This window comes from Pristiophorus japonicus, chromosome 3 (genome assembly GCF_044704955.1).
Source record: "Pristiophorus japonicus isolate sPriJap1 chromosome 3, sPriJap1.hap1, whole genome shotgun sequence".
NCBI classification, from domain to species: domain Eukaryota; kingdom Metazoa; phylum Chordata; class Chondrichthyes; family Pristiophoridae; genus Pristiophorus; species Pristiophorus japonicus.
This window is the reverse complement of record NC_091979.1, coordinates 7,919,019-7,931,784: the sequence shown is the minus strand read 5'-3', so window position 1 is coordinate 7,931,784 and position 12,766 is coordinate 7,919,019. Positions and strand designations below refer to the sequence as shown.

Sequence of the window (12,766 nt, the reverse complement as noted above, 5' to 3'; positions counted from 1 at the left end):
CTTTCCAACGTGCATCAGTTCGCATTCTCCACATTGAACTCCATTTGTCATGCTTCTTCTGCCCATTTCACCATCAAAGCAACTTCTTCAAAAACAGACAATGTAAAATCATGGACACGTCATAAAAAACAACCAATATTGTGTGCATCTGAGAAGGAACCTTGCTGCGCTCAGCCCTTAACACACCCGATCCACCATTAGAAACATAGAAAATAGGTGCAGGAGTAGGCCATTCGGCCCTTCGAGCCTGCACCACCATTCAATAAGATCATGGCTGATCATTCGCCTCAGTACCCCTTTCCTGCTTTCTCTCCATACCCCTTGATCCCTTTAGCCGTAAGGGCCACATCTAACTCCCTTTTGAATATATCTAATGAATTAGCTCCTCATCAAGTGATATTCCCAGAACCTACCTTGTGATCAGTGCTGTCCAGTGACCACCACCACAGAGGACTTTTCCACGACACGAATGCCAGATTCTCAGCTGCAAAAGCCAGAGCCCAGAAGAGTAGAAGAATGGTGCTGTGACCACGTGTCCTGTCCCGCACCAGCACCTTGGAGCGTTCCAGCTTCAGCAGAAAGATGGAAGATGTCCACCCAGCTGCAGACAGGCATGAGTAGACGATCATGTATCCATATACCGTGCCCAAGCCAACGGATTGCCAAAGGATATAGGTCCCAAACTGCAGCAGCAGGATCACTGATAGAAAGAACTGCAGCAGGAAGAGACGGGAGCGAGGTATGTACTTTGGCTCCATTGTAGTGCCATACATGTTGTAGCAAGCGCACTGCAACGCGCCAAAGAAGAAGACGGTGCTCAAGAGTACCGTTGAAACTAGGGTGAAATAAAAACATGGGAAAAGTCCTTGTTGTATCCATACTTCTGACAAGGATGCATTGCCTTCGCAGTAACCTTCAACAACGGCCATTGTATCGGACAGTCAGCTGTAAAACAAAAGAAAACATCGAGTACATCGGAGACCAACAGCCAGCAAAAACAGTTGTGCATTTAACACTAACTCAACATATACACATTACCCCATCCACCACCTTCAACACTCACTCCCTCCACCACCGGCGCCCCCTGGCTGCAGCGTGCACCATCTACAAGATGCACTGCAGCAACTCGCCAAGGCTTCTTCGACAGCACCTCCCAAACCCACGAGCTCTACCGCCTAGAAGGACAAGGGCAGCAAGTGCATGGGAACACCACCACCTCCACGTTCCCCTCCCAGTCACACACCCTCCCGACTTGGAAATATTCCCGACTTGGAAATATATCGGCCGTTCCTTCATCGTCGCCGGGTCAAAAACCTGGAACCGACTCCCCAACAGCCCTGTGGGAGCACCTTCACCACACGGACTGCAGCGGTTCAAAAGGGCGGCTCACCACCACCTTCTCGAGGGCAAATAAGGATGGGCAATAAATGCCGGCCTTGCCAGTGACGTCCACATCCCATGAATGAGTTTTTAAAAACCATTTGTAGGCTAATATAATTGTCTGCCTTTTCTTTCTCCCCTCTTTCTCTCTAATCTCTTCTCATGACCTCTCCGAGCTCATCCTGTCCATGAGACCCACTTCCTGCTCCCTATTCCCACCAAACTGCTGACCACCTAACTTCCTTTTCTGGCTCCCATGTTAGCTGACATTGTTAACGGTTCTTTCTCCTCAGCTACTGTCCCCCTCTCCCTCAAATTTATCATCAGCCCTCTCCTCAAAAAAACAACCCTTGACCCCTTTCCTTGCAAAATGCCACCCCATCTCCAACCTTCCTTTCCTCTGCAAAGTCCTTGAACACGTTGTCTCCTCCCAGATCCGTGCCCATCTTTCCCGAAACTCCATGTTTGAATCCCTTCAATCCAGTTTCCGCCCCTGCCACAGTTCCGAATCAATGTCACAAATGACATCCTTTGTGAGTGTGACACGGGTAAACTCTCCCTCCTCCTCCTTCTGGACCTGTCTGCAGCCTTTGACACGTTGACCACTCTATCCTCCTCCAACGCCTCTCCACTGTCGTCCAGCTGGGTGGGACTGCACTCGCCTGGTTCCATTCTTATCTATCGAATCGTGGCCTGCAGTGGCTTCTCTTCCCAGTCCCGCATCGTTACCTCTGGTGTCCCCCAAGGATCTATCCTTGGCCCCCCTCCTTTTTCTCATCTACATGTTGCCTCTTGGCGGCATCATCCGAAAACACAGCGTCAGTTTCCACATGTACGCTGAGACACCCAGCTCTAACCTCACCACCGCTTCTCTCGAACTCTCCATGGTCTCTAAATTATCAGACTGCTATATAAATACAAGTTGTTGTTGCTATTGTTACGACCCCATCAACACCTGGGAGTCCCTGGCCAAAGACTGCCGGAGGTGGAGGAGGTGCATCCGGGAGGGCGCTAAGCACCTCGGGTCTCTCATCAAGAGCATGCAGAAATCAAGCGCAGGCAGCGGAAAGAGCGTGCGGCAAACCTGTCCCACCCACCCTTTCCTTCAACTACTGTCTGTCCCACCTGTGACAGAGACTGCAATTCCCGTATTGGACTGTCCAGTCACCCGAGAACTCACTTTTAGAGTGGAAGCAAGTCTTCCTCGATTTCGAGGGACTGCCTATGATGATGATGTTTCAACACACGACTATTTATCCATGGCAGTATTGATAAGCCTGGGTGCAGGTTTGTTGCACGAGTTACAGAAGATATAAAAGCAAAGGATTTTGTTGCAAAAAAATAATTGAGGAGGATGGTTAATAGGAAATGCTACTCGCGTGTAATCTGCCTTTGGCAGGGCTGTAGCCAGGACTGAGATAAGTATGTTAAGTCTGCAGTTTCAGATCAGGGCAGAAGATAGCTCAAGTAAACAGCTACGGTGTTAGGAAATGAAGCAGCAATGAAAAGGAAAGGGGCAGAAAGATCGGGAAGGCCAGCAGGGCAGAGGTTTCAGGTGAGGAACAGAAGCACGACAGGGGCAAGTAACAATATTTAGTCTGGGTTACAGGACAGCACTGAAAGATCAGGCCAGCAGCCACTAAGCTCCAGTGGGACATTCCAGCATTTGCTCGGTACGTTGACCCTGCACACCTGGTGCTCTGACAGGCTGAGTGGCCCCCCCCGGCCTGCGAGCACCATCGGAGCAGGCCGGGGAGCGGAAGGAGCAGCGTGGCGGCGTACCACACCAGGGAGCAGCACGTGCTGGCGCAGGAGAGCGACGGCGGCGAAAAGGGACGTCACCAAGGTCCGGGTGGGCGATTGGAGCGTGGGGCAGGCAGGTACAGCAGGAGTGGCGAGAGATTGGAGCGGGACCCAGAAGAGCCGAGGGGCCCAGGGGGGCAGCACGGGTCAGCCCCCCCCCCCCCCCCCCGCACACACTGTGCGATACGCGCGCGCGCACCAGGTCGGTGCAGCAGAGCTGGGTTAACCAGTCGTCCTGGTTAGCCCCTTTCCACTGGATCGAGACCTCGCTCCGTCAAGCCCGTGTGGTGGCTGGTTAAAAAAAAAAATCCACCCACGGGCATCTTCCACCCTTCAGGATGTAGTTCGGGATCTGGAATATTAGGTCCTTCATTGAAACACCCGTGAACTTTCTGACGTGGAAGCAAGTCACCCTCCATTCGAGGCACTGCCTCTGATCATCAAGGTGTTCCGACACACGGCACTGCGCACTCGGTGCAGACAAACCCAGCTGTGACATTCGGCCTTTTGGCTAAGATCATGCATAACTAACCTGACCAGCCACCATGACCTCCGGGTGGTTTCTCCCTGGTCAGGAAGCTATATGCTTGCATTTTTGTAAACAGGAGGTGGGTGGGGTGGGTTGACCCATCCACCTCCACGGAGGTGTGTGGGGGACCTGACCCATCCACCTCCATGGCACGAACCTGGTATTGCAGTACTTCCAGGAACGGTGCAGTGGCTCTAGGCCTTTTGGCTAAGAGCATTGGCGCAGAGTGATCCTTGGCATGTGCAAGGTGACCTCTGGCGTTTGTGATTTGACAAAGAATTGGAACGATTGGCTACGAATTAAAAAACAATCCACCCACGGGCATCTTCCACCCTTCAGGATGTAGTTCGGGATCTGGAATATTAGGTCCTTCATTGAAACACCCGTGAACTTTCTGACGTGGAAGCAAGTCACCCTCCATTCGAGGCACTGCCTCTGATCATCAAGGTGTTCCGACACACGGCACTGCGCACTCGGTGCAGACAAACCCAGCTGTGACATTTTAACGCGGTGAAGCCGAACCATGGGCGATACTCCTTTAAAACGGACCTTTACTGTGCCGACTGCAGCAGCTGCAAGTTCAAAGTCAGGCCCCTTTAGTTTCACCAAAGGCAGGTTTGAATAACCCTTGAAATGAAAGGAGGGAGGGAGGGAGGGTTTAAATCAGACAGCAGAGCCCGTGCCCCGAGTTCTCCCCGACCTCCAGCACACGCTATGCTCACTTTTATGTCTCTCTCTCTCTCTCCCGGCCCGGAGTGGAGTGGTAAGTTGAACGCTGCACCCACCCGGGCTCTGTCCTCGCTGACCGGCACACACCATATGGTAACACGGCCTAGCCGCCGCTCTCCTGGCCGGCAGCGCCGCTCCAGCACGTCCGCTGGGTCCTAGCGCCCGCGCGGCTGCACGCACGCACGCCACAGCATTTGGTCCTCAACTTTCCCCCAAAATGAAGGAGACTTTAAAAACCGAGGCCTACCCGTCTGCCCTCTCGGGCGAACGCTAAAGATCCGATTTCGAAGAAGAGCGGGGAGAGTTATCCCCACTGGCCTGGCCAAGAGTTATCCCTCAATTAACGTCGCTAAATAACATGATCTGGTTCTGTTCGTGGGAGCTTGCTGTGCGCAAATTAGCTGCCGCGTTTCCTACATTACAATGACTACACTTCGAAAAGTACTTCATTGGCTTTAAAGCACTTTGGGACGTCAGGTACTTGTGAAAGGCGCTATAGAAATGCAAGTCTTTTTAGATTCTACAGCCTGATTGATTTCAAATGTCCTCTGTCATGCCAGTTAGTTAAGCTACAGACAGTATCTGCAAAGCACCATTAAGAAAGAACTTGCATTTCTATGGTGCCTTTCACAACCTCAGGGCGTCCCACAGCAGGGGGGGGGGGGTTGAAGGTTTCCTGGATTGCTCCTTCCAAGAGGCGGTTGTCTAGCAGAGACAGTGATTTCAGAAGGATAGTAGGTGTGTGGCCATCCGGCAGGGTAGGAAGAGACCGGCAGTGCAGGAATCCTTCAGGAGTGTGGCACTCCCGAACCAGTTTTCAGTACGAATACAGGTGAGGGTGACCACATCTTGGGGAGTGGCACTGTGGGGCAAAGGACGGTACAGGGGGAACAGCAAAATGTAGAAATAGTGGTCATAGGTGATTCGATAGACCACCAACTTGAATTGCGCATTGGTGTGTTGCCTCCCTGGTGCCAAAGTAAAGGATATCACTGAACGGGTACAGAACACTCTGCAGGGGAAGGGGAAGTCAGAAGTCGTGGTCCGTGTTGGAACCAATGGCATAGGAAGCAAAAGTGAGTTCTCTGGTGACTGAACAGTTCGATACGAGAGCCACAGACCCTGTTACAGGTGGGACAGACATTCGTCGAGGGAAGGGGTGGGTGGGGCTGGTTTGCCATGCGCTCCTTCCGCTGCCTGCGCTTGGCCTCTTCACGCTCTTTGCGTTGAGACTCGAAGAGCTCAACGTCCTCCCGGATGGACTTTCTCCACTTCGGGCGGTCTTCGGCCAGGGTCTCCCAGGTGTCAGTGGTGATGTCGCAGTTTACCAGGGAGGCTTTGAGGGTGTCCTTATAACGATTCCACTGTCCTCCTTTTGGCTCGTTTACCATGAAGGAGCTCCGCATAAAGCATTTGTTTAGGGAGTTGATAGGACCATACTCAACTGAAGAAGGGCTCAATTCAGTGAGTTGAAGAGGGATCTGGCCCAGGTGGTTTGGAATCAAAGATTAGCGGTAACACAGTAAAGGAGCAACGGGAGATCTTCAAAGAGGAGATGGTTCGGGTACAGTGACGACACGTTCCCATGAGTGGGGAAGGAAAGGCACCCAAAGCTAGAGCTTCCTAAATGACTAAAGATATAGGGCGAAAAATTTGATTGGGTATCGCCTCCCATTAGTGCGCCGGAGTGGTGGTAATACCCAGCTGTGGAGATTTTAGAGACACCCGGAAACTTCAGTTGACTTTTATCAGCGCACTAACAGTTAACGCCAGCTGGATCATGATGTCAGTACGCGTGCAACACCCCGCTAGCCGCTCCGGACGCAAAATTAGGTTTGTGCGTTTCACTTACCGACAGCCACTGAACACACCAGAGAAAGAACATAAGAAATATGAGCAGGAGTAGGCCATACGGCCCCTCGGGCCTGCTCCGCCATTCAATAAGATCATGGCTGATCCGATCATGGACTCAGCTCCACTTCCCCACCCACTCCCCTTAACCCCTTATCGGTTAAGAAACTGCCTGTTTCTAACTTAAATGTATTCAATGTTCCTTCTTCCACAGCTCTCTGAGGCAGCGAATTCCACAGATTTACAACCCTCAGAGGGAAGCAATTTATCCTCATCTCAGTTTTAAATGGGTGGCCCCTTATCCTAAGATCATGCTCAAAAGCAGGTGGTCCCAGCTTCTTTGGGCGATGCACCAGAGGTCAAAGTGAGTGCTACGTTTCCACATAGCACAGTGCACGCACCTCTTAGATTGCTGCGGCAGATTGTCTTCAAAGCTACAGTTAAGTAGCCATTTTCGGTGTGCACTTACATGGGAGCAGTGCGAGCACACCACTGTTGCCTCCTCCAAGCCATTGGTAGGCAGTGTCTGCAGAGAAGGGAGCTTGGGAATGTGGGGCCATGAATGAGGAGACCCCGTAGATATCGGGACAGGAGGCTTTAACCCCCACAGTTTATCGGGAGCACTTACAGAGCAGACTATCGGGGTGCGAAAGCAGCGTTTCCGATGCCATGACCACTCTGGAAGCAGCCTTCAGTACTCACCTCATCAAGTCTCGTTCTTCATTGTGTTCTGCTGCATGCTGCACAACCTGGCCAGCATGAGGGCCCAGGCATTGCCACTGGGGATTGTAGCTCCACCTCAGGAGGAGGAGGAGCATGGAGATGCACAGCATGACGAGGCAGACGAGGAGGAGGATCAGCAGCCAAGGAGGAGGCACCGTGCCACTGCCTCCACTGCAAGGGTCCGCACATCAGCGCCTCATCCTGAATCGATTCCGATGAATCAACGACCAGATGACAACTGGGCCTCATAGTCACATCGTTATGTGTTCGGCTCATGGCTCAGCTCCGTGAAATTCACAATAATGCACATCACGGCAATGCAAACGGTCAAACCAACATTTTATTATGTCTAACAAGAGTGCGCCCTCACACCAATAACCCTTCACCAGCAATTAATAAAGAATGTAACAAATGTCCCTTGAAACAGCATAACACACAAGCAACTTCATGATTATATGTACAAAAGCCCCTCCCATCAGACATGCAAGAGCATTAATCATGAACCATATTATGGCAAGACTCTTACATAGAAACATCGAAAATAGGTGCAGGAGTAGGCCATTTAGCCCTTCGAGCCTGCACCACCATTCAATATGATCATGGCTGATCATGTAATTTCAGTGCCCCATTCCTGCTTTCTCTCCATACCCCTTGATCCCTTTAGCCATAAGGGCCACATCTAACTCCCTTTTGAATATATCTAACAAACTGGCCTCAACAACTTTCTGTGGTAGAGAATTCCACAGGTTCACAATTCTCTGAGTGAAGAAGTTTCTCCTCATCTCGGTCCTAAATGGCTTACCCCTTATCCTTAGACTGTGACCCCTTTTCAGGACTTCCCCAACATCGGGAGCATTCTTCCTGCATCTAACCTGTCCAATCCTGTCAGAATTTTATATGTTTCTATGAGATCCCCTCTCATCCTTCTAAACTTCAGTGAATACAGGCCCAGTCGATCCAGTCTCTCCTCATATGTCAGTCCTGCCATCCCGGGAATCAGTCTGGTGAACCTTCGCTGCACTCCCTCAATAAATAACAGGCATCAAGCATCAGCAACGAAATATGTACAATTATATTTACAAGATGTGAATATCTGGCCATGGTTGGAAAAGTCCTTACTGAGACTTGCTAGTTTATTTCACACCCCTTCCCTTTTCCCCCTCCTACGCTCAGTGCTCCTCCTTAATGGGGCCGCAGTGCCCGCAGCAAGGCTGCTTGAAAGCTGATTTATCTGTAAGGCAGAGACTGCAGATGGCCTAGCAGGACATCCTGGCCCAGCTCTGGGCCTTGAAGGCCCGGCTGCAGACTCCACCACCTCAGCATGGGCAGCAGCAGTCTGGGATGGCTGGGGTGCAGGCCATGGCAGGTGCAAAGGCGGAGTGGCAGTAGTGGGAGCCAGAATGCTGTCAATTGTGACCTTCCATTTCCATTGACACACTGCCACTCCCCCGGGGCAGAGCCTCAGCATGCAGAGTAATCGGCTGGAGGACAGATTGCTGGCCTGGTTCGGCACCGTGAGTTCTCCGTTGGACTGTGAGGAATCCAGAGAGGATGGCAGCAGTCAGTGTTTGCGTGGCATCAATCTGAGTCTGCAACGCAGTAGACTGAGAACTGATGCCACCAATCAGTGACTGCATCACATCACGGGAAGGAGAGAGAGAGAGGGCAGGAGGGAGGGAGAGGGTCTAGGGAGCGGGAGGGAGAGTGTCCAGGGAGCGGGAGGGAGAGGGACCGGGGAGCGAGAAGGTCTGGGAAGGGAGAGGGTCCAGGGAGGGAGAGGGTCCGAGGAGCGGGAGGGAAGGAGGGGGTCCGGGGAGAGGGAGGGAGAGGGTCCGGGGAGGGAGTGGGTCCAAGGAGCGGGAGGGCCTTACGGCTAAAGGGATCGGAGGTATGGAGAGAAGGCAGGAGTGGGGTATTGAAGTTGCATGATCCGCCATGATCACATTGAATGGCGGTGCAGGCTCGAAGGGCCGAATGGCCTACTCCTGCACCTATTTTCTTTGTTTCTAGGTTTCTATCACAAAGACCTTGTGTTGCTTCAGTCTGTGCTGTAATAACTGCTGCCACGTCAGCCATGGCACGCGCCATTACCTCTGGGTCCCCAGGGTCGCTTGTTGACTCCAACATCCTTTGGTATTTGCCAAGGATGGAATGCTCAGAGGCACGGGCAATGCTTGAGGCGGCCTCCCCCAACCTCACAGCAAGTACATCCATGCTCTGTGGGACCCTTGCCAATGCACCCATAAGCTTGCGATGCATCCCAAGACTCTTGTCGCCATAACCTCCGATTCCAGGTCCACATCTGAGTCACGCTCAACAAGACTCAGGCGCCGACTTACCCTCCGGTGAGCTGCTCACCGAGCTTCCCTTCACGCTTGGCGTTGCTACTGGCCACTGGATCCAGGAACCTGTAAGTGGTTATGCCTTTAGTGGTTTCGAATCACCCAGCTTACAACAGTTCTGGACCCGGGAATTATAGTGGTGAACAAAATACACAGTTATAGGCAAATCTTTCGGCTTCAACCGTCACAATGCTTTTATTCAAGTTCAAGCACACACCTGCTTCTAGTAAAACACACCCTGGTGGTGTGAAACAAAAAACACACAGTACAATACTGGCCCGTTTGAACAGGCTCCTATCACAAAGTACCCACGACTAAAACACCCCTGCTTGGCTCAATAGGGCACCACAGAATCTGCCCAACGTATGCCTATGATCCACGCAGAAACCTCCCCACTAAACCCCTAAGGCTTGGTTGGGACACACGACACCCCTTTACACAATGCGGTGGTCTTAAAGATGTGTGGGCTGGGATAATGCTCACCAGCTACCCCTCTGGCTTACTCGCTGCTTCTCCCGATGAGCCAGGCTCTCTTTGATCGTCAATGATGGTTTCTTCTCTCCGTCCCAGATGGACTGCTCGGTCCTTGGGTGCGTTGAACGAAGCAAGCAAGCGTAGAAGAGGAGAGAGAGAGAAAGAGATGGTTGCAGCTGCTGTTTCTCTTATACCTGAAAATACTTCTGAATTGTTCGCACCAAAAACCAGTCCTTTGCTTGAGGCAGTCCAACTGAAAGCAATGAATCCTGTGCCTTTGTTACTGGACTGTTCTGGGGATAAAGGCTCCAACGAGTCTGGGTGGTCAATAGCTTTCTTTTGTCTTTGTCCTGAGGTTCCCACGACCCGGGGCTCTCAGTCATTTCAATGGCTTGAGCACTGACCAATTTACTTCATCTCTCTCTGATGGGTCCTCATTACATGACAAAGGGTCCCATCAGCCATCTTCCTGCGATTTCAGTCAGTGACCTATCCCCGCTCACCTGATGTGTATTCCTGTGGAACATGTCTGGACCTGTCCCAAGTCATGCTGTCTGCTTCTCTGCAGTAACAGAAAATATGGAAAAGCAAAGTACAAAACGTAACGTCCAAAATGCATTGAAGTCTGTCGATGTTTCTGTCGCTGGAAAATACCACCAACGATATCTCCGCAAGATCCTACAAATCCCCTGGGAAGACAGATGCACCAACATTAGCGTCCTCGACCAGGCCAACATCCCCAGCATCGAAGCACTGACCACACTCGATCAGCTCCGCTGGGCAGGGCCACATTGTCCGCATGCCAGACACGAGACTCCCAAAGCAAGCGCTCTACTCGGAACTCCTTCACGGCAAACGAGCCAAAGGTGGGCAGAGGAAATGTTTCAAGGACACCCTCAAAGCCTCCCTGATAAAGTGCAACATCCCCACCGATACCTGGGAATCCCTGGCCAAAGACCGCCCAAAGCGGAGGAAGTGCTTCCAGGAGGGCGCTGAGCACCTCGAGTCTCATCGTTGAGGGCATGCAGAAATCAAGCGCAGGCAGCGGAAAGAGGGTGCGGCAAACCAGTCCCACCCACCCTTTCCCTCATCCACTGTCTGTCCCACCTGTGACAGAGACTGTGGCTCTTATATTGGACTGTTCAGCCACCTAAGAACTCATTTTAAGAGTGGAAGCAAGTCTTCCTTGATTCCGAGGGACATAGAAACATGGAAAATAGGTGCAGGAGCAGGCCATTCGGCCCTTCGAGACTGCACCGTCATTCAATATGATCATGGCTGATCATGCAACTTCAGTACCCCATTCCTGCTTTCTCTCACTACCCCCTGATCCCCTTAGCCATAAGGGCCACATCTAACTCCCTCTTGAATATATCCAACGAACTGGACTCCACAACTTTCTGTGGTAGAGAATTCCACAGGTTCACAATTCTCTGACTGAAAAGGTTTCTCCTCATCTCGGTCCTAAATGGCTTACCCCTTATCCTTAGACTGTGACCCCTGGTTCTGGACTTCCCCAACATCGGGAACATTCTTCCTGCATCTTACCTGTCCAGTCCCGTCATAATTTTATATGTTTCTATGAGATCCCCTCTCATTCTTCTAAATTCCAGTGAGTATAAGCCTAGCCGATCCAGTCTTTCTTCATATGTCAGTCCTGCCATCCCGGGAATTAGTCTGGTGAACCTTCGCTGCATTCCCTCAATAGCAAGCATGTCCTTCCTCAGATTAAGAGACCGAAACTGCACACAATACTCCAGGTGTGGTCTCACCAAGGCCCTGTACAACTGCAGTAAGACCTCCCTGCCTATGATAACAATGATGATAATGATTCTTACAAACCTCAGGCTCGTCAAACCCGAGGAAGAATGGCGCGTCCACCGAGGTGGTGTCCCCACTATCTGCAGCAGATGGACCCTGCTGGACTTGCACAGAACTGTCGTCCCCTTCCTCCTCGTCTCCCCCGTCATTGGAGGTGGACGCCTCATGTTGCGCTTCTGACTCATTATCTGTAAACACAAAGTGTTAGAGCTGTGGTTAGCATCAGGGGAGGGGGCAGGAAGGGAAGAAGGAGGTGACATAGGACATGTATATGTAAAGTGGGAAGGACATGCGGTTTCAGGGGTAAATGGTCTCATATAAGAGGGAAAGGGGATGAACATACCGTCACTGTCCTCAGGGGCTCGGTTGTGCACCCATGAGGACGGAAACTCGCTCTCCCACCTCCGTGAGGGCGTGGCGGTCAGGCTCCCCTCCTCCGGTCCGCATTTCTTCTCGCCTGTTGTGGGCAAGTTTCGCCTGCAATAACAAACAGGATTAGGTGTGAGTAAGTGTGCAGCTAATTGTCTGCCGCATGTGTCTTGCCGAGTTGACAGTCTTGCATCATTAGGCCGAGCCATTGGAGGCAGCAGTGTGCAGCGGGCAGGCCACTGCAGGGAGCAGCGCGTACTGCTGCAGGAGGGCGACGGCTGCGAAGCCAGGTCATTGATTGCAGCGGGCAGGCTCAACAGGAGGGATGAAGGGACGGGCAGAGTATGTCGATGGAAGTGACCGGGGCCCAGGAGAGGCGTGGGGTTTGGGGCCCAGGAGAGGCGTGGGGTTTGGGGCCAGAAGAGGCGAGGGCCCAGGGGCAGCACGGGCCAGCCCACACTGCGATATGTGCCCGTGCTAGGTCCGTGCAGCAGAGCTGGTCTCCAGGTAATCCTTGCCACTGGACCAAGACCTCGCTCTGTCAAGCCCGTGTGGTGGCTGATGTGCAACGGTCACCCCACGTTAAAAAAATACACACACAGGCATCTTCCATCCTTCAGTTCAGGATCTGGAATATTAGTTCGGGATCTGGAACATTTAAACACCTGTGATCTCATCCCTTTTTGGAATGGAAGCAAGTCATCCTCGCTTCGAGGGACTGCCCATGATGATGATGCAGTTTTGA

At 52.0% G+C, this 12,766-nt stretch overlaps 1 protein-coding gene across 4 annotated transcripts in view; it reads right to left on the bottom strand.

Annotated features, from left to right (window-relative positions):
* The window catches only part of abcb6a (ATP binding cassette subfamily B member 6 (LAN blood group) a), a 341,190-nt gene extending 329,090 nt beyond the window's left edge, over positions 1-12,100 (bottom strand). Inside the window, exons 1-3 of one of the 4 annotated variants that reach the window (XM_070875170.1) lie at positions 11,996-12,100; positions 11,674-11,840; positions 414-945 (exon numbers count right to left, since the gene is read on the bottom strand). In XM_070875170.1, the coding sequence (XP_070731271.1) occupies positions 414-929 (516 nt within the window). In that variant the 5' untranslated portion in view covers positions 930-945; positions 11,674-11,840; positions 11,996-12,100. Of the gene's footprint in view, positions 1-413; positions 946-2,505; positions 2,557-4,434; positions 4,592-11,673; positions 11,841-11,995 lie in introns of those variants that run through there. The other 3 variants (XM_070875168.1, XM_070875171.1, XM_070875172.1) reach the window with 3 other exon arrangements.
* Between the last annotated feature and the right edge of the window lie 666 nt (positions 12,101-12,766).